We start from the raw sequence: 20,582 nt of genomic DNA, 5'->3' as shown, positions 1-20,582 counted from the left end.
CACCTATAGCCGTGCCTGCGGCCCGACTTTGACGCCCAGTGCTGCGCCCTGCAGTTTCCAGACCTCTCCCTGTCCTCGGGCCTGGAGAGCCCCGTGCCTGCCATGTCGGATGACTTCACTCTCCTCTTGGCAACGGGGCCTCCTCCTGACACACTGGGGCCGCTCACCCCCTTGACACCGGGTACCCCCTCCGAGTCGGCCCTGCAGGCCAGAGAGCAGAGCTTCAGGACGGAGTTCAACCTCATCTACACCTGCTCCCCACTCAACGCCAACCTGGGAAACCTCGCCCCTGCTGCCCCCACCGACAGGCGCATCAGCCAATCAGAGGGCAGCTATTCCCCGGCCGAGTCCTTCTACAGCACCGTGAGTGGCCAGGGGATCCTGGCGGAGGCGGGGTCTGACTCGCTGTCGCCCTACGGCGAGCCGCACTTTGGTGGCAGCTACCCGGATGGCGGCACACCACCCCACCACACCAGCAACCCACCACAGAAGAAGAAGGCAAGTCCTCCATCTCGCTCAGCTTCTTCCTGCTTTAGTTTTTTTCACCCTCGGAAATGAAACTGTTAATGAAGATATTTCTGTTCGAATTACATTCCCAAATGGGGGTATGATAGGTAGGTCATGTCTGTAGTGAAAGTGTGGAAGTAGTGCCTACTTGCTTATTGGTATACGGTCTGAATTTGAGTGGAGAGTGGTATTGAGACTGTGGTATGAAAATTTAAAGGATACTCAGTCATTGTGTGGTCTTTACTTGCTTTGTGTTTTCTATTCACGATGTGTCAAATAGATTGGTCTCAGTGTCCACATCAAGATATAATAGACCTGGGGTAATTATTTTCCAAAAAGGCTACATCGTTTTAAAAAAATTTAAAAATACATTGTTACATTGATCTTTTCTATTGTCTGTCAGTTGGCTGCATGGACTTTCCCCTGTCTTCAGAAAGGAATACTACGGGACCACATTTCTCTTTATGTACTGTCTCCTACTGCAGCTAGCCCAACAGGTTGTGTTGTCCACCCTGTCACTCCCCCTATGCTCCTCCTGAAACCTTTGCCAAGTCTTTCTTCCACTGTTTTTTCCAAGGCAGAGGGCCATCCTGCAAACCGTTAGTCTGCTGACAGGACAGCCAGATTACCAGGCTATAGCAGTAAGACGTGAATACAAGACAGTACAAAATATGGTGAATATTTCCATACGACCATTTAGAAGTGTGCATGTAAATATTGTTTTGCATTTGCATACAAACCCCACCCCCGTCCGCCAAACCCCCCCCTTCTCCAAAAACGTACCGTGAGTATCATCAATTTATCTAAACATCTCTATATCTAAACATCCGTTTATCTAAACATCTCTATATCTGAAACATGGTCACCCCATCAGCTCGGAGTGCCATACAACGAGGCTGATGGTTCATGATATCATCTTCAGCCTGGCGAGTTTGGGCCGGGCCTTGCTGGCTTCACTGGCCATTTGTCTATGGTCCACCTCATCCATAGTTCTGTCCTCCTGTGCCTGCATCCTCTTTCACCAGCCTTGACCCACACCCAAGTCAGATCATACCAGCAGTATGGCCAATTCCCATCTAAGAGCCATACTAGCTGCCCTTCAAGAGGCACCCCCAAGGGTCCAAGGACAATCAGAAGGCCCATAAAATAAGCCTTTGGAGCCTGAAATTGTTCTAAGGGCCCAATTGGAATCAAAAGGCCCTAACAAATACAGTAGTCCTCAGATCCCAAGATCCTAGTGCGTGGCCATTCTTCAAGTCCTAAGGCCCTGATGGCAACCCTATGGGTCTAGGTGGGGCCCCCTGAGTGCCTCCCCCTACCCTTCTCTCCACCCTCTTTTGGTTCAGCTCACCGCACCCCGATAGCCCTGATATCGGACCGTCTAGTCAGCCAGCCTGCTCCATATCTCTCACCCCCCATCCCCCTGGACCCTCCTTAAGTCTCCTGCCTTTGCCATGACAACATTCCGCCAGACTGTTCTCTCTCTCATTGTCTCTGAGTGTGATTGAATGTACCGGACTGTTCTCTCTCTCATTGTCTCTGAGTGTGGGTAGGTGTACTGTAGTGGGTGTGGGTATGTGTACTGTAGTGGGTGCTCTGTGGTTCTGTTTACATTGTGTTGCTTGTTTTCGTGTCTGACCTCACAGTAGTTGCTTTGTGTGATGTTTCGTTTGATGATGACAACGACCAGTTGCCTGTGCTGATGATAGATTTTGACCGTTACTAACTATCCGTAAAGCACAGAAAGGCTTCAAACGCAAACAGAAGGTCGGTGCGTGAACATGATTACTTCCCGATTCTGGTAATGGCACTGATACCAATAATCTGGTACAAAAATGTATTTTGGTTACCATTCAGCAGGTGGTTGGTCCCAACACTGTAAGGACAGAGTGCTGAAGCTATACTGGATTGTTTCTTTGTCTTTTGCCATATGACTCGTTCCAATGGTCATCCCTCCCAAGGTATTGTTTATTTTTTATTTTTTACACCTATCAACTTCAGATAACCACTCCTACAGAGGATGAGGTTGACCAATCATAGAACAAAATAGAACTTCCAGGATGGTAGAAGTATTAAATTGTTGACCAGTGCTGGTTGCTCTTTCCGGTTAAAAGGATCTACACAGTCTTCGCAATGGATCCGACAGAGATTAGTTTGCGTTGCTCTCTACATTATGTAGTTCTACATACTTTTGTGCTCTTGAATTTTTGGAACGACACTCATACGGAGCTCGGTAGCTCTATTTGAGTAGACTGCGACATCACTGTGGAGAGCCCTTTAGGATTTGGGAACATTTAGGATGTTTGGTCTTTTGGAAATCAGTTGGTAACATGTAAGCGAATGTACATTCAAGGTAGAGTCGTCTTAATAGTTGATATGATGCATGACGTTGTCTGTCCATACCGCTCTGGTGATAACGGGTGTCGCAATGCAACCAGTGGTATTGTGTGACACCATGGCGTGTGTAACCTCATGGCACTAAGCCTGTACATATGGCTGACTAGGAGTGGTTCTTTTTCCTCGACTCCTCAGGTGTCTCTGCTGGAGTACCGTAAGAGGAAGCAGGGGAGCAGCAGGGACCCCGAGCACGGGGGCAGCTCCCTGGGCACCCCCACATGCCTCGGCTCCGTCTGTGCCAGCGCCGAGTCCCCCAGAGGCCCCCATTCCCTCCACTTGCAGCCCTCGTCCTCCCCCCACAGCTCCTTCTCCTCCCCCCCCCAGATGGAGGAGGTGAGCCCCCCAGATAACCACCACCACACCACCACCTCCCACGCCCGGGACCACCACAGCAACAGCAGCCCAGAGATCAGGAGAGCATCAGCCACTGGTAAGACTAGATATCGCTGCCACACCACATTCTCTCACAGTACTTTGTTTCCTGTCACTGTTTTCAGACATATCCACCTTTGCTGTCACACCTTTTTTATGTTGTGTGGTGTCTCCAGACATAGCCAGCTCATCTAAACATAAACCCCTGATTGAACGTACTGTACATGACAGTGTTGGTGTTGTGCTTTGATCCAGGATGGTGCCCACAACAGTAGAGCGGCTGAGGGAGGGCCAGGGAGTCTTAGAGCGGGTACTGAGGGGCTCCCTCAAGATGGACCGCGTGCTGAAGAGGACGGATGGCTCGGCTGCTGACAAGGACCCTGGTACTGTACTCGTTTTCACTACCAGTTTTTCTCGTTTTCACATGAATGTGGTGTAGTAGAAAATTCAGACCAGATGTCCTCCTGTCCACGTTATTGTCTGAAATATAGGCTGAAGGCCAGGTTTGTCTTGTCTGAAATGTAGATATCTAGCCTAGTTTGAAACACAAGACGGTTGCTGAATTAAGGTTCAGAGGTTTCAGGGAATGTGCATGCATGTACCATCTGTTCTCCTGTTAAACTTGTGTCCTGTTGTGTGTTATCCCAGATGCAGACCGGTATGAGATCCAGACAGTTCCCCTGGTCTCTCCCATGAAGAGCCCACAGACATACAGCCCGTCTGTCTACACTTACCAGGTATTGTACTACATCATTTGTGAGAATTTAGTGTTTTGTTTTGTCTGGCCAGTGGCGTAATCATTTCTTAAAACAGCTTCAAATGAAATGTTTTGCAACGAAAACTAGCGTTTCTGTTGGACAGGCTCAGCAAACCGAGAGAGACCTACCTGAATCTGTCCAATAGAAACGCTAGAATAAAAAGAAAATACGTTTTGTAACTGTTTTGATTACCCCTGTTTTTTGTGGGGGGGGTTCATTTGTTTGAGGTGTGTACCGGGTGTCTGGTTCATTATAAGTAATTTGTGTGTGTTGTCATTCTAAGGTGCAGCCCCCCTTATCGGAGAGCCACCAGCAGACAGTGGACAGTCCGGCCTTCCTTCAGCAGAGCGCGTCCTCTCCATTCCATGGCTCCTACAGCCCCTCGGCCCCCTTTCCCTCAGTTCAGGGCTTCTACCCTCGCCTGTCTCAAGACCACTCGCAGCATCATCCACAACAGCCACTCAACTCCTCGCCCTCCTTCCCCAACCAGACAACCTCCTCTGCAGACTCAGCCCTATGTGGGGCTTCCAGACCACCAGGAGGCGCTCTGCACCAGTCGAGCGGCAGCAGCAGTATGGACGGGTCCCACACGTACAGCGCCGGGAGCCAGCTAAAAGCCAGCCTCTTGAACAGCGGGTTGTCAGGGTCTCCTACCCCTGGCACCAGGGCTCACGGCAACCCTAAAACAGACTTGGGCGCCAATGTGGCGGGGAACCACACCTCCAGACTGAGCCAGCAGCTGGCGTCCCGGAGCCTGAAACCAGGCAGCCCCGGGCAGACGGTGCTGCAGGCCGGCTCCAGGCTTCTGGCGGCCACCGCCGGCCAACACTACCCGCAACGCGGGGCACCACTCAGTCCGTTCCAGCACCCCCCCATACAGGGGCCAGGAGTAAGGACACAGTCAGGAAGCGTTTAGGATGTTGTGTGTGTGTTTTTGAATGAGTGAAATGGTGTACCTCCTCTCCTAAACCTTCTGGAGAAACTAGGTTTGGGGATATGTACAGACCTCCGAGGAACCATGACTCTGCTTCTTGTATTTCTCCTTATTTTCTGTCTTTCTTTTTGCGGAAAACGATTTACTGTGTTCTGCGGAAAACAATTTACTGTGTTCTGCGGAAAACAATTTACTGTGTTCTGCGGAAAACAATTTACTGTGTTCTGCGGAAAACAATTTACTGTGTTCTGCGGAAAACAATTTACTGTGTTCTGCGGAAAACAATTTACTGTGTTCTGCGGAAAACAATTTACTGTGTTCTGCGGAAAACAATTTACTGTGTTCTGCGGAAAACAATTTACTGTGTTCTGCGGAAAACAATTTACTGTGTTCTGCGGAAAACAATTTACTGTGTTCTGCGGAAAACAATTTACTGTGTTCTGCGGAAAACAATTTACTGTGTTCTGCGGAAAACAATTTACTGTGTTCTGCGGAAAACAATTTACTGTGTTCTGCGGAAAACAATTTACTGTGTTCTGCGGAAAACAATTTACTGTGTTCTGCATCAAGCTAATCGAGGAACTTCAACATCCTCAAGGAATCAATGGAAAAAGAGGAAGAAAATACATGTTCAACAAAAAAGAGAAATCATTTGTAATTTGAAATGACCCTGACATGAACAGACTGTGTAAAACAGGCTAAGTAGATGGTGAAACTCAACCATGAGTATCTGTACAAAGTGTTTATGTTTTTGAAGAAATGTACCTGTTGTTTTGGTACCTGGTTTGATAATGCTGAGATTTTGTTGAGGTAACTTTTTGTTATTTGGCCAGCAGCAGGGTCAGTCCTGCAGTATACATGTGTTTAGTTTGGAAAGGGTAAACGATACCAGCAAGAGCGTATGTGTGTATCATCCGTTATAAAGATGCAGAGAGGGTGGCAGCTATGAGCTCCCTAAAAATCATTCCATATGATTTCCAACTTTTTGTGTAAAATGTTTTTCTGAAAACTCTTGATCTGTTTTTCACTGTTCTTTGATTTTCTTCTGCTCTGTTTTCCTTCCCCACTTGACTGTTTTGATTTGCTATATTACTACTTCACAGTAGATTTGCTATATTGTACTTGAGTCAAACAGATCTTGTAATTCATGGTGCTGCAGTTGTTTTCGTTTTAAGTTATTTACAGTTAAATCCAGTTATGTTTCCCACAAATCGGTTGATTCAATTCGCCATCTGTAATTTGGAATCAAACTTTTGCCAGAAATGCATCCTAGTAATCGTTAACACCTTTTTGTGCTGGAATGCAGTGACAGTGAGAAGTAAGAAGAATATATATATTATTATTTTTACTCCGTTGTTGGGTTTGTCGTCTCTTTTGAATCCTGTCGGATTAGTTTTATCAAAATGTATTGAGAATATATTTCTCTCCTTCTGACCATTCCTTGCGTTCCATATGCCACCTAAGAAAACAGGAGGATGGTTTGAACGGTTTAAAAAAAGCTGCTGTGTTCTCATTTGTTGCTGCTTCAAGAAGTCTCACTTTCCACAGAATGAGTCATGTGCCATGACCACAGCATTGGGACTTTCAATCAACGTTAAATGACATTGCTGATGCACGCTGGGAGTTGTAGTACCTTAGTGCCAGGAAGATGGAAATCATTCAATACTGGACATTCTAATTTGGTTGGGAGTAAATGTCTTTGGGGCCCCAGGAACCACACTGGGGCTTCGGAAAGAGGGACTGGCCAGCTTGACCGGACACTTGACCTTTCTTCTTATTGCCTCATCCACAGACGTAAGGTACTCACTGTTTGAATGAATGTTTGACAGAAGACTTCCTGAAAAATGTCACCCAAAATTACCAGCACCTTAAATAAAGAAATAACCCCTAAAATGAAACAAATATGACAATGTATGATCATGTGTACTTGTGTTAAACTGTAAAGAGAAATCTAGTACACTACATTTGCCGCATGATATTTATTTTCCTGGACTGACAGATGGTCGGATTGGGATGATTGGGTCTGCTGACAAAGTCTTTGTTTTTACTCTTCACTTTCGACTCCCAGAGAAACTGGACACTGCATTTTTTGGGGGGGTGACGTTTAACTCGTTTTATTTTTTACACAACATAGTGGTGACTATGTGGACTCCCCCATCCAAAAGAGAAAAAAGCAGAAGAGATGTAATGCATTTTCATAATAAAATACTGATGATGATGTATTTAGAAAAATGGCCATGTTGATATTTCATGCACTATCCGTTCCCAAAAACCTGTTGAAGAAATAGTTGACATTTATTTACACAGTATGTAACACTGCCATGTTTTATTTGAAATAATGTATTATATACATATACTGTATACACAGTGACGTGAACGGTGAAATATATCCTTATCCTGAAAAACTAGTCGACGGGTGAGGCTAGGGAGTTGCCCTGTAAGGCTGAGTAAACGCCACAGTCAAGCTTTCTGCTGAGCAATTCATCACTGACAATTGTGTGAAGTTACACGCTCTGCCATGCACAGCTCAAATCTCAGTGCGGGTGAAGTCGCAAAGAGTTTGCGGAGCCTGTATGGAGCGTGCATAGTAGAGTGTAAATCCAGCCTCGGTTTGTGAAGTTGACCGATGGCGCTCTCGCTTCCTAACATTGAAAACATAGCGGTCTGCGACATACAGAAGACTGAACACCTACGAAGGAACCGATATAGACCTTTGTAACGCTGCATGGCAATGAAGGGTATCTGGTTGAGATTTGAGGGCCACACTCGGGCAGTGCCGGGTAATAGCGTCGACATCTAGAAGCACGCCGTTTGTCTTGTCACGAGGTCAAATCAAACTTTTATTTGTAAAATGATACGCATCATCTGGATATGTGTGCAACAAAAGTTCAACATTCACATTCTGCTACCATTTATGTCACGCCGTCTACGCATACGATTTGATGCATACTGTAATGAAACAGCAGGGACCCGAGGTCCGGCGCGCTATCAACTGCCGCAAAAGCATCCAGCGGCAGAGTCGATTTACCGCGGTTATAAACCCAGGGTCGTTACCCATACGTTCGACAAATCGAATTTATACATGAAGCACTGCAACTGCCTCTGCAATGCTGCAGGGGAACCACAGCTTTCCATTGTAAATTTCCATTGTAAATGTGGTCAGTTCTCTGCATGATAACTACTTGAAGAGGTTGTCCACAGCCAGAGTCTTGCGATCGTGTGTGTTGACTATAGGGGGGCATAGGTGTCTGTCTGCCTTCACCAGATCCAGCTGTAGGCTTGACACTCCACCTCCGGGACCTCCTTATAAACCACGCGGTAGCCACACTCCGTTGGAACCCGCTGGCACTTGTTGGGCCATGTGGTAGGTTTCATCGGTCTGGGGATATGAACGAAAAAAATGCGTGATATTGGCAAAAACGGAATTCATGTTTGGTTTATATGTTTGACTTGCATAATGTCACTAATTTGTTCCGTTTACTCACGAGAGACAGAAGTAGCCATTTTCGTGGCATTTTCACTTGTTTACAACCCCTGTAGAAGGTCTGTCCAGGCTCAAACGAAACCTCTTTGTAGATACATGGACCTTCAGTCAATGAATACAGAGAACAATTGATAACGGTGCAGGTTGTTACATTGCACTTTCAACTGTAATCTGGCTATGGCATGCACAAATGCAAGGATTTGCAAATACACTCACGAGAGATTTGCGTGATCCCAAACCATACTGGCCAGCATTACTTCAGCTGGCCAGTAGAGGGAGATGTTATATTAAACTGCTGAACGGTAAAGCCTTCCACACCAAAGAAGAGGTGACCCAAACTTGAGAAATAGATTCATTCAATGTACAGTACCAGTCAAAAGTTGACACACCCACTCATTCAATGAATTTTCTTTCTTTCGACTATTTTCTACATTTTAGAATAACAGTGAAAACTATGAAATAACACATGGAATCATGTAGTAACCAAAAAAGAACGTGTCAAAATATATTTTATATTTGAGATTCTTCAAAGTAGCCACCCTTTGCCTCTTTGCACACTCTTGGCATTCTCACAACCTGCTTCATGAAGTAGTCAGCTGGAATGTATTTCAATTAACAGGTGTGCTTTGTTCAAAGTGAATTTGTGGAATTGAATGCATTTGAGACAATTGGTTGTGTTGTGACAATGTAGGGGTGGCATACAGAAGATAGCCCTATTTGGTAAAAGACCAAGTCCATATTATGGCAAGAACAGCTCAAATAAGCAAAGAGAAATTAGAGTCTGTCATTACTTTAAGACAGTAAGATCAGTCAATCCAGAACATTTCAAGAACTTTGAAAGTTTCTTCAAGTGCAGTAGCAAAAACCATCAAGCGCTATGATGAAACTGGCTCTCATGAGGACCGCCACAGGAAAGGAAGACCCAGAGTTACCTCTGCTGCAGAGGATAAGTTCATTAGAGTTACCAGCCTCAGAAGTTGCAGTCCAAATAAATGCTTCACAGAGTTAAAGTAACAGACACATCTCAACATCAACTGTTCAGAGGAGACTGTGTGAATCAGGTCTTCATGGTCGAATTACTGCAAAGAAACCACTACTAAAGGACACCAATAATAAGAAGAGACTTGCTTGGGCCAAGAAACACAAGCAATTGACATTAGAACGGTGGACATTGTCCTTTGGTCTGATGAGTCCAAATTTGCGATTTTTGGTTCCAACCTATGTGTCTTTGTGAGACAGAGTAGGTGAACGAATTATCTCCACATGTGTGGTTCCAACCATGAAGCATTCTGCAGCGATATGCCATCCCATCTGGTTTGCACTTAGTGGGACTATCATCTGTTTTTCAACAGGACAATGATCCAAAACACAACTTCAGGCTGTATAAGGGCTATTTGACTAGGAAGGAGAGTGATGGAGAGCTGCATCAGATGACCTGGCCTCCATAATCACCCGACCTCAACCCAATTGAGATGGTTTGGGAGGAGTTGGACCACAGAGTGAAGGAAAAGCAGCCAAGTGCTCAGAATATGTGGGAATACCTTCAAGACTGTTGGAAAAGCATTTGGGGGCGGCAGGGTAGCCTAGTGGTTAGAGCGTTGTACTAGTAACCGGAAGGTTGCAAGTTCAAACCCCCGAGCTGACAAGGTACAAATCTGTCGTTCTGCCCCTGAACAGGCAGTTAACCCACTGTTCCTAGGCCGTCATTGAAAATAAGAATTTGTTCTTAACTGACTTGCCTGGTTAAATAAAGGTAAAAAATTACAATTTAAATAAATAAAATTAAAATCCAAGTGAAGCTGGTTGAGAGAATGCCAAGAGTGTGCAAAGCTGGCAACTTTGAAGAATCTCAAATATAAATATAAAATATATTTAGATTTGTTGAACACTTTTTTGCTTATTACATGATTGCATATGTGTTATTTCATAGTGTCGATGTCTTCACTATTATTCTACAATGTAGAAAATTGCAAAAATAAAGAAAAACCCTTGAATGAAAGAACGTTTGACTGGTACTGTCTATGAAAATGCATTATCACATTTAATTTATGGTACAATCTTTATCTAGACTGATTTGTTGAGGTTTTCTGGTGATTTGTGGGGTTATGTTGAGTAGTTTGTTTTGTCAAGTCACTTCAATTGATGGAAGAAATATGTGTGAAATGTTTCTATTTGACCCCAGCCAGATTAGATTATTTATAGGGTTATAATGTTTCTATTTGACCCAAACCAGATTAGATTTATAGGGTTTTCTACTTTATTTCTTTCACACCAAGGTAGAACGGACCATATAGAAGCCTCTTGAAATAAGGAATTTATTGTCTTCAGGGGAGAAATTACTAAACATTTAACTGTGTTAAAGTGACTCTTCAGAACGTTTGTATAATTTCAGCCAGTAGTTTTGAAAGTGGTGCTCATGAGCCAAAACGGGTCCCTATTTTTCGTCTACTACGTCATTAAATTGTGTACATCGTCATCCATTTAGTTTATGTTACGTCCTCTGCACATTTTTATATGTTACGAATCTAATTCGTACAATAGGTTCCACATTTCTTGTGCTTAATATCTCGGACTGCATATTACAATTGCTCAGATTCTTAAAAATAGACAACTCTTACCTGTGCACCAAAGGATGAATGGCAAGTTACCAGAAACATGTTACCCTTCTCTGGTAGTAAACCAATGTGCTACCTAGAACCATAACAGGTTCAGAACCCTTTTATTTTGATCCAGGTAGAATCTTTTTATGAAAGGATTCTTAAAGGGTTGTTTGTTGGGTAAAATGTTTCTAGTTGGAACCAAAAAAGGTTCTCCCGCAGCGACACCTGAAGAACCCTCCATTAACCCTATTTTCTAAGAGAGTATTTAATCAACGTTGTACTTCATCTGCGAGTCTGTAGATGGCTGCCTGGGTCACTTGACAAGTCCAGATGAGACTGAGGGACAGACACAAAGCCCAGAGACAGACTGACATGCTGGGTCCAAATGCACATCTCCTCCACGCCATGCCGGCCCGACTCCACTCCAAAAAGTCACAAGAATAAAGAAACAAAGAAATCTCTCTGAGGAAGAAGCAGGTCTTTACAATCCACTAACCTCCCGACAGCAGATGCTAATCGAGGGGAGTGAGTGAACATGTGTGTTTTAGTGAGAGAGCGTGAGCGCTGGAGGTCGGTGTGTGAAGAAGCTGGGAACAGGTTCTTTAAGCGAGGGGGGACCAGATGGTTTGTCTGAGCCCTGTCAGAGTGTGGAGGTCTTAATTCTCACTGCTCAGCAATCCCTCACTCCAGATGGCCTTTATACCCTGTCCAACACCTGCTCTGACAGCCAAGGTACTGCACAGCGAAAAAAGAGAGAGGGAGAGAGCGAGAACGGGGGGAGGGTGGGACTAAACAGACATTTCTGTGCTTGTTTCTTTCCTCCCTCCTTTTCCACTCCTGTCTGTTCCATTCCACTCCTGTCTGTTCATTCCACTCCTGTCTGTTCATTCCACTCCTGTCTGTTCCATTCCACTCCTGTCTGTTCCATTCCACTCCTGTCTGTTCCATTCCACTCCTGTCTGTTCCATTCCACTCCTGTCTGTTCCATTCCACTCCTGTCTGTTCCATTCCACTCCTGTCTGTGCCATTCCACTCCTGTCTGTTCCATTCCACTCCTGTCTGTGCCATTCCACTCCTGTCTGTTCCATTCCACTCCTGTCTCTTCCATTCCACTCCTGTCTGTTCCATTCCACTCCTGTCTCTTCCATTCCACTCCTGTCTGTTCCATTCCACTCCTGTCTGTTCCATTCCACTCCTGTCTGTTCCATTCCACTCCTGTCTGTTCCATTCCACTCCTGTCTGTTCCATTCCACTCCTGTCTGTTCCATTCCACTCCTGTCTCTTCCATTCCACTCCTGGCTGTGCCATTCCACTCCTGTCTGTGCCATTCCACTCCTGTCTGTGCCAGGGAGCACCCCACACCTCCAAAGATGTTGTGGGGTGCTGAGGAGTATTTTTCTCCGCTCAAACAGGAGTAATAAAGGCCTAGTGCACACATTTATGTTTTAATCAGGGGGTGCTGCATCCCTACTTCCCACTACGATGCCCCCATCCCTCATTGTCTGGCTCGCTCATCTCCATTCTGGAGCACTCTCACTCCGGGTCGACTGGGGTATTGGTCCATCTTGCTCTATCTTGCTCTTGCTCTGGGCAAAGGGAAAAGTTCCACTAAATATTTAGATATTTCTTCTGACTCATTGGGTTTATATGAGCAAAGCACAGCTTCCAGAATCGTAACGCTAGGTGTGGAATGTGGATCGCTTAGTTTCAGGGATGTCCTGTGGGTGTCTGTGCCGGTGGAGTGTATAGTACTGTAACACGCTGGGTAGCTTCTTCACATGAAAAACACAACAACACACACACACACACACACACACACACACACACACACACACACACACACACTCAGCCAACCACAGCTGCGGTCTTACGTGGGAACAGGCTGTCTTGTACCTCTATCTGTCGTCACTGCCACACTGAATAACAATCACTCAGACGGGAAACTCTGGAGAGCTAACAGACGGAATGGGAACAAAAGCCTCTCCGTATACTAACCCAGTCACCATGACTCAACCCCTTTTTCAATCCCTCCATTCAAGTCTGGGACATGGGTGGCTCCTGACCTGTTTTTTTGGCCACATTCAGTAGTGTTTATTCCCATTTCCCACCCAACATCCTAACCAATAATTAGCAGCAATCCTACCTTCTGGCCCGACCTCAAGATCTTTGAAAATGATCCAAGCCAGGAGGGTACTTGGCTATATACTGTATGTGCATCGCCGGTGATGTTGTTAAATGGGTCAGTTTTTAATGAGTAGAACCTCCTCCATGCACTCACTGTGTCAATAGAACCATTACATAACTGGTTAATTATACCAGCTGATGAAACCCGCTCTCTCATTTTATCTTGTTGTGTCATCCAACCTTTCTCCAGAAAGAGAACCAGTAGATGCATACAAATCAAATCACATGCACCGAATGCAACAGGTCTAGTAGACCTAAATGTGAAATGCTTATTGACAAGCCCTTAACCAACAACATAGTTGTTTTTTTTAAAGAAAGAAAATATTTGCAAAAAATAAAAATGTGCCTCCTATATTGGCTATTCCCAAACTGGAATGATTCAAGCAGACCACCATAGTCCCTGTGCCCAAGAACACTAAGGTAACCTGCTTAAATGACTACTGCCCCGTAGAACTCACATCTATAGCCATGAAGTCCTTTGAAAGTCTGGTTATGGGTGAACAGGCAGTGGCTTGAGTGGTTATTGTCCTTGATGATCTTTTTTACCTTCCTATGACATCAGGTGTTGTCGGTGTCCTGTAGGGCAGTTAGTTTGCCTTCTTCACCACACTGCCTGTGTGCGTGGATCATTTCAGTTTGTCGGTGATATGAACACCGAGGAACTTAATACTTTCCACCTTCTCCACTGCTGTCCCGTCGATGTGGATAAGAGGGTGCTGCCTTTGCTGTTTCCTGAAGTCCACAATCATGTCTTTTGTTTTGCTGACATTGAATGAGAGGTTATTTTCCAGACACCACACTCCGAGGTTCCTCACCTCCTCCTTGTAGGCCGTCTCATCGTTGTTGGTAATCAAGACTACCACTGTTGTGTCGTCTGCAAACTTGATGATTGAGTTGGAGGCGTGCACGGCCACGCAGTCGTGGGTGAACAGGGAGTATAGGAGGGGGCTGAGAACGCACCCTTGTGGGGCCCCAGTGTTGGGGATCAGCTGAGTGGAGATGTTGTTTCCTACCTTCACCACCTGGGGGAGGCCCGTCAGAAATTCCAGGAGCCAGTTGCACAGGGCGGGTCGAGACCCAGGGTCTCAAGTTTAAAGATGAGTTTGGAGGGGACTATGATCTTGAATGCTGAGCTGAAGTCAATGAACAGCATTCTTACATAGGTATTCCTCTTGTCCAGATGGGATAGGGCGTGATGGCGTTTTGCATCGTCTGTGGACCTATTGGAGTGGTATGCAAATTGAAGTGGGTCAAGGGTGACAGGTAGGGTGGAGGTGATATGATCCTTGACTAGTCTCTCAAAGCACTTCATGGTGGCAGATGCTACGGAGCATCTGGGGACAGCAGACTGGGATAGGGATTGATTAAACATGTCCGTAAACACACCAGCCAGCTGGTCTGCGCATGCTCTGAGGACCCGGCTAGGGATGCCGTCTGGGCCGGCAGTCATGCGAGGGTTAGCACATTTAAATGTTTTACTCACGTCGGCCATGGAGAAGGATAGCCCACAGTCTTTGGTAGCAGGCCGCGTCAATGGAACTGTATTGTCCTCAAAGCACACAAATACGTTTTTTAATTTGTCTGGAAGCAAGACATCGATTTCCACGACGGAACTGGTTTTCTTTTTGTAATTCGTGATTGTCTGTAGACCCTGCCACATACATCTTGAGTTTGAGCCGTTGAATTGCGACCCCACTTTGTCTCTATACTGACACTTTGCTTGTTTGATTGCCTTGCGGAGGGAATAATTTCACTGTTTGTATTCGGTCATATTTCCAGTCATCTTGCCATGAATAAATGCAGTGGTACGTGCTTTCAGTTTTGCGTGAATGCTGCCATCAATCCACGGTTTCTGGTTAGGGAAGTTTTTAATAGTCACAGTGGGTACAACATCTCCTATACACTTCCTTATAAACTCGCCCACCGCGTTAGCGTATAACGTCAATGTTATTATCTAAGGCAACCCGGAACATATCCCAGTCCACGTGATCGAAGCAATCTTGAAGCGTGGAATCCGATTGGTCAGACCAGCATTGGATAGACATAAGTACGGGCGCTTCCTGTTTTAGTTTCTGCCTATAGAAGGAGAGCAACAAGATCGAGTCATGGTCAGATTTGCCAAAAGGAGGGCATGCATCGCGGAAGTTAGATTAGCAATGGTCGAGCATGTTACTCGCTCGTGTACAGCAATCGATATGCTGATAGAATTTAGGTAGCCTTGTTCTCAAATTAGCTTTGTTAAAATCCCCAGCTACAATAAATGCAGCATCAGGATATATGGTTTCCAGTTTGCATAAAGTCCAGTGAAGCTCATCAGTAAGCTGGGACTAAACACCTCCCTCTGCAACTGGGTCCTGGACTTCCTGATGGGTAGGCAACAATACATCTGCCACGCTGATCCTCAACACGGACTCCTCAGAGGTGCATGCTTAGTCCCCTCCTGTACTCTCTGTTCACCCACGATTGCGTGGCCAAGCACGACTACAACGCCATCATTATGTTCGCTGATGACACAACAGTGGTAGGCCTGATCACCGACAATGATGAGAAAGGCTATAGGGAGGAGGTCAGAGACCTCGCAGTGTGGTGCCAGGACAAAAACCTCTCCCTCAAAGTGAGCAAGACAACCAATCTGATCATGGAATACAGGAAAGAAAGAGCAGGGCAGGCCCCCATTCACATCAACTGGGCTGTAGTGGAGCGGGTCGAGAGCTTCCTTGGTGTCCACATCACCAACAAACTGTCATGGTCCAAACACATGTGATGAGGGCACGACAACGCCTATTCCCCTTCAGGAGACTTAAAATATTTGCCATGGGTCCCCAGATCCTCAAAACGTTCTACAGCTGCACCACCGAGAGCATCCTGACTGGTTGCATCACTGCCTGGTTGCATCACTGCCTGGTATGGCAAATGCTTTGCATCCAACTGTAAGGCGCTACAGAGGACAGTGCGTATGGCCCAGTACATCACTGGGGCCAAGCTTCCTGCCATCCAGGATTCTATACCAGGCGGTGGCAGAGGAAGGCCCTGAAAATTGTCAGAGACTCCAGCCACCCAAGTCATAGACTGTTCTCTCTGCTACTGCACGGCAAGCGGTACCGGAGCACCAAGTACATGTACATATTACCTCAAATACCTTGACTAACTTGTACCCCTGCACATTGACTCGGTACCGGTACCCCTGTATATAGCCTTGTTATTGTTAATTTATTGTTACTTTTTTAAACTTTTAGTTTATTTATTAAATAATTTCTTAAAACTGCATTGTTGGTTGTCAGGGGTGGCAGGTAGCCTAGTGGTAAAGTGTTGGGCCAGTAACCAAAAGGTTGCCGGATTGAATCCTCGGGCTGACAAGGTAAACATCTGTTGTTCTGACCCTGAACAAGGCAGTTAACCCACTGTTCCCCGGTAGGCTGTCATTGTAAAGAATTTGTTCTTAAATTTAAAGAAAAAAATGGTTAAGTAACCATTTCACGGTAAGGTCTGCATATGTGACAAATAACATTTTATTTGGAAGGGAGGACACATTTGAAAGAGTATTCAAAAACTTTGCCTTGATGGGATTCAATCAGCTCAATCTCTTGACTAGACAAAAGGCACCGTCCACCACCCAGCAAGTGTGGCATGATACTGGATGTAGCAGGACACCTTGGCGCTGGTTCCGCTGGCGCTAGCGCTGGTGTGGCATGATACTGGATGTAGCAGGACACCTTGGCGCTGGTTCCGCTGGCGCTAGCGCTGGTGTGGCATGATACTGGATGTAGCAGGACACCGTGGTGCTGGTTCCGCTGGCGCTAGCGCTGGTGCTGGCAGTGCCATCCCCTGGCAGTGCTCCGTAATCAAAGTGAAAGGGCCCTCCACAGGGGTCCTCTGTGGCAGCTGGCTCCTCTCACTACCTGTTGGCACTGCCCAGGCCTGTGCCCCCTTCATCCTGCAATCTCATTGGCCCAGCCCGTGGGGAGCCCCCTCAATTCTGCCGTGCCATTAACCCAGCCTGCAGACAGATGACGGCCTGCTGCAGCCAAGTGCCAGGCTGACCATCTGGGTCTTCTCCTCTCTTTTTCTCTCTCTATTCTCTCTTTCTCTCTCTCTTCCCATCTTTATTTTTTCAATTTGCCCTGTTTTGCATTCATTTTCTGCACTCTTTCTCCCTTTCTCTCTGTATCTTTACATTTAACTTCATGCCTCTCTAGCCATAGCTCTATCATGTTATGTTTAACTGTGTGTCATTCCAGCATTTCAAGCTTCAGTCATAAAGTAAACAGTAGTGTGGAGATCTTTTTAATTGATAGTTTACTGCGGTGTCCATTGTTGTGATTATACAGTAGTAAGGGTCATGAGTCTATTGTATTAGTTTGAGGGCATCAGTCACCTTTTATGTTTAAAATGATAACGATAACCTGAGTCACTAACTGGGTCTTCTACTGTAAACAAATACATGTGTGTACAGATAAATTTCATTTGGCAGTACGGACATGAAGACAGGAAGTTTGGTCTGTCAGACAGGAAGTGAAAGACCCAGTGTTACTCCTCCAGCTTCAGTCATCCTTGTTTTAGTCGTCCCTTCTACCGCTCCTGACCTCATGTAATGTCATCATCCCTGTCCTCAACCCAGTTGACCCCCTGAACATTTTGGGCACACACCACAGAGGGGGTGCGGACTCTGTGGGTCAGATTAAATCAAGCTTTATTCATACAGCACATTTCAGACAGGGAACGCAACACATTGTGCTATACAGAAAAAACGAATAGAAAACAATTAAAATAAAAGCTATTTATTACACAATGAAAAACTAAAGAATGACAAAAACTGAACAGCTAAAAAGTACCCCAAGGAAAACCAAAGATACAAATATTAGTTTTAAGATCTCTTTTAAATATGTCCACAGTTTCGGCCCCCCTCAGGTTCTCTGGCAGGCTATTCCAGAGGCTGGGGGCATAGTAACTAATGGTTGTCTCTCTATGCATCTTGTCCTAGGCTTTGGGATAGTTAAAAGGCCAGTGCCAGAGGACCTGAGGGACCTACTGGGCACATAACTTAAAAGCAAGTCTGAATTGTATTGAGGTGCACAGTCATGGTATTACCTGGTATTTTTTCTTTCTGCCCGTGAATTAAAATGTCTATCTCTGTCTCTATCAACAATAAGTACCTCGGTCTTGTCTTGATTTAGCTGGAGGGAATTGTAAGCCATACAAGTTTTTAAATCTAAAAGCTAAAATCCTCTGGTGACACAGAAATGTAAAGTTATGTATCAATTCCGTGCTTTCTGATAATGCTGCCAAGAGGTAACATATGCAAACTGAACAGTACTGGTCCCAAAATCGAACCATGTGGAACACCACATGTGTTATGTATTTTCTCTGAGTTATGTTCACCAAGGGTGAAAAAAAACTATTGACTGGTTAAATAGGTCCTTAACCAATTTAGAACTGGACTGGAGAGGCCACCTCACCTCTCCAGTCTGTCCAAAAGGACATCATGGTAAACAGTGTCGAATGCAGCACTTAATTCCAAGAATACAGAGAGAGCGAGAGAGAGAGGATACCAGTGTTATCATCCGTACAGTCTGGGCAGCCCTGCTGTACAAAAAAAACACCAGTCTCATCTGACATAACGTGCTGCACACTCCCCCAGCCATCTTTAAGATGCCCTGCCAAGGTCTAAAAATAGCTGGGGCTAGCACTCCCTAACCGATTCAGTGGGGTGGAGTGATTTGTGTGGTGTGCCAGGAGATGTTTCCACAAGGTTGGGTTTCATGTTCATGCGTTTTACAGAATGTCCAGAGTACAGACCTCCTCCTCTCTTTGCTTGTTGATTCTGTATCCACTCCCTCCCTGTGTGGAAAGACCTACTGTTCCCTCAAAAGCATTCGCCTCTGAAATGGAGATTGTTTGTCTCTGAGGCCTGTGCATGAGAGTCACATGGCACCTTGGGCCCCATGTTCTTTGCTGTGAGCTTTAGCTTTGAGAGTATATGTGACCTCTGACCTATAGGTTAAGACTTAGTTCTGTTTCAGTCAGATCATACAATATAGTACAACCTCTAGAAAGACTGAGGGCACAACTCAATAAATGCAGCATTGCAGTATGTATGCACTGTAAAAATGTTTTTGGTCGCTGTAAAACAAAATAGCATTTAGAACACCCTTGACAGGTACTGTCAATGCTTCCAAAATAGGACAACATTTTGCATGTTACTATGTCAAATTCAACTGAATCTCTCTCATTCCCTCTAAAGTTGTTTCTCTCCTCTTTATTTTTGTATATATATTTTTTTTACCCCCTTTTCTCCCCAATTTCGTGGTTTCCAATTGGTAGTTATAGTCTTGTCTCATCACTGCATCTCCCGTACGGACTCAGGAGAGGCGAAGGTCGAGAGCCATGCGTCCTCCGAAACACGACCCTGCCTAGCCGCACTGCTTCTTGACACATTGCTTGCTTAACCCGGAAGCCAGCTGCACCAATGTGTCAGAGGAAACGCCGTATACCTGGCGACCGTGTCAGTGTGCATGTGCCCGGCCGCCACAAGGAGTCACTAGAGCTTGATGGGACAAAAACATCCCAGCTGGCCAAACCCTCCCCTAACCCGGACGACGCTGGGCCAATTGTGCGCCGTCTCTTATTTTACCCCTCAGTCGCCTACCTCACTTCAGTACATGTGTCCTAGCGGGAACAATGACTTCAAATGCACAATAGTCAAACCTCTGGGATATTATCCTCCCAACAGACTTGCCTCGTAAAATAAAGGTAAAATAAAAATAAATAAATTAAATTCTCTCTGGCGGACATTCCTGCTGTCAGCATGCCAATTGCACACTGTGGCATTGTGTTGTGTGACAAAACTTAGTGTCCCCAGCACAAGGTGCACCTGTGTAATGATCATGCTGTTTAATCAGCTTGTTGATATGCCACACCTGTCAGGTGGATGGATTGTCTTGACAAAGGAGAAATGCTCACTAACAGGGATAGAACATTTCTGGGATCTTTAGTTTCAGCTCATGAAACATGGGACCAACACTTTACATGTTGCTTTTATATTTATAGTTCAGTGTAGTTTCAGGAGTTTATTTTACATAGCTTACATTCTCCTGGTAGCCTGCTGCCACAGGCAACTGCCCAAATAAAGAAAACACCAAGATAAAGCGTCTTAATAGGGCGTGGGCCACCATGAGCTGCCAGAAATCAAATCAAATGTTTTTGGTCACATACACATGGTTAGCAGATGTGAGTGTAGCGAAGTCTATATACAGTGTGTGCAAATGGTGTGAGGAGGTAAGGCAATAAATAGGCCATAGTAGCGAAGTAATTACAATTTAGCAGATTAACACTGGAGTGATTTATGA

The 20,582-nt window shown here is 45.4% G+C and overlaps 1 protein-coding gene and 1 long non-coding RNA gene across 5 annotated transcripts in view; one reads left to right on the top strand and one right to left on the bottom strand.

Moving 5' to 3' along the window:
• LOC118400583 (histone-lysine N-methyltransferase SETD5-like) overlaps window positions 1-4,013 on the top strand; it is a 34,609-nt gene extending 30,596 nt beyond the window's left edge. For all 3 annotated transcript variants that reach the window (XM_035797579.2, XM_052473961.1, XM_052473960.1), the window contains exons 19-22: window positions 10-498; window positions 3,040-3,334; window positions 3,532-3,659; window positions 3,925-4,013. In XM_035797579.2, coding sequence (XP_035653472.2) covers window positions 10-498; window positions 3,040-3,334; window positions 3,532-3,551 — 804 coding nt within the window. In that variant the 3' untranslated portion in view covers window positions 3,552-3,659; window positions 3,925-4,013. The remainder of the gene's footprint in view (window positions 1-9; window positions 499-3,039; window positions 3,335-3,531; window positions 3,660-3,924) is intronic.
• Window positions 4,014-7,251: 3,238 nt separating this feature from the next.
• Window positions 7,252-12,325, bottom strand: LOC118400585 (uncharacterized). 2 transcript variants are annotated; one of them, XR_008074591.1, is made up of 3 exons: window positions 11,071-12,325; window positions 8,454-8,554; window positions 7,252-8,347 (listed from the first exon to the last, which is right to left on the bottom strand). It is a non-coding gene; the product is annotated as an uncharacterized LOC118400585 (long non-coding RNA). The 2 variants fall into 2 exon arrangements; XR_004829046.2 differs by lacking the exon at window positions 11,071-12,325 and adding an exon at window positions 8,669-8,715.
• Window positions 12,326-20,582: the final 8,257 nt, after the last annotated feature.

This window comes from Oncorhynchus keta, chromosome 21 (assembly GCF_023373465.1).
Source record: "Oncorhynchus keta strain PuntledgeMale-10-30-2019 chromosome 21, Oket_V2, whole genome shotgun sequence".
Lineage (NCBI taxonomy): Eukaryota > Metazoa > Chordata > Actinopteri > Salmoniformes > Salmonidae > Oncorhynchus > Oncorhynchus keta.
Note: the sequence above shows the minus strand (reverse complement) of the source record. Positions and strands in the feature narration are given on the sequence as shown.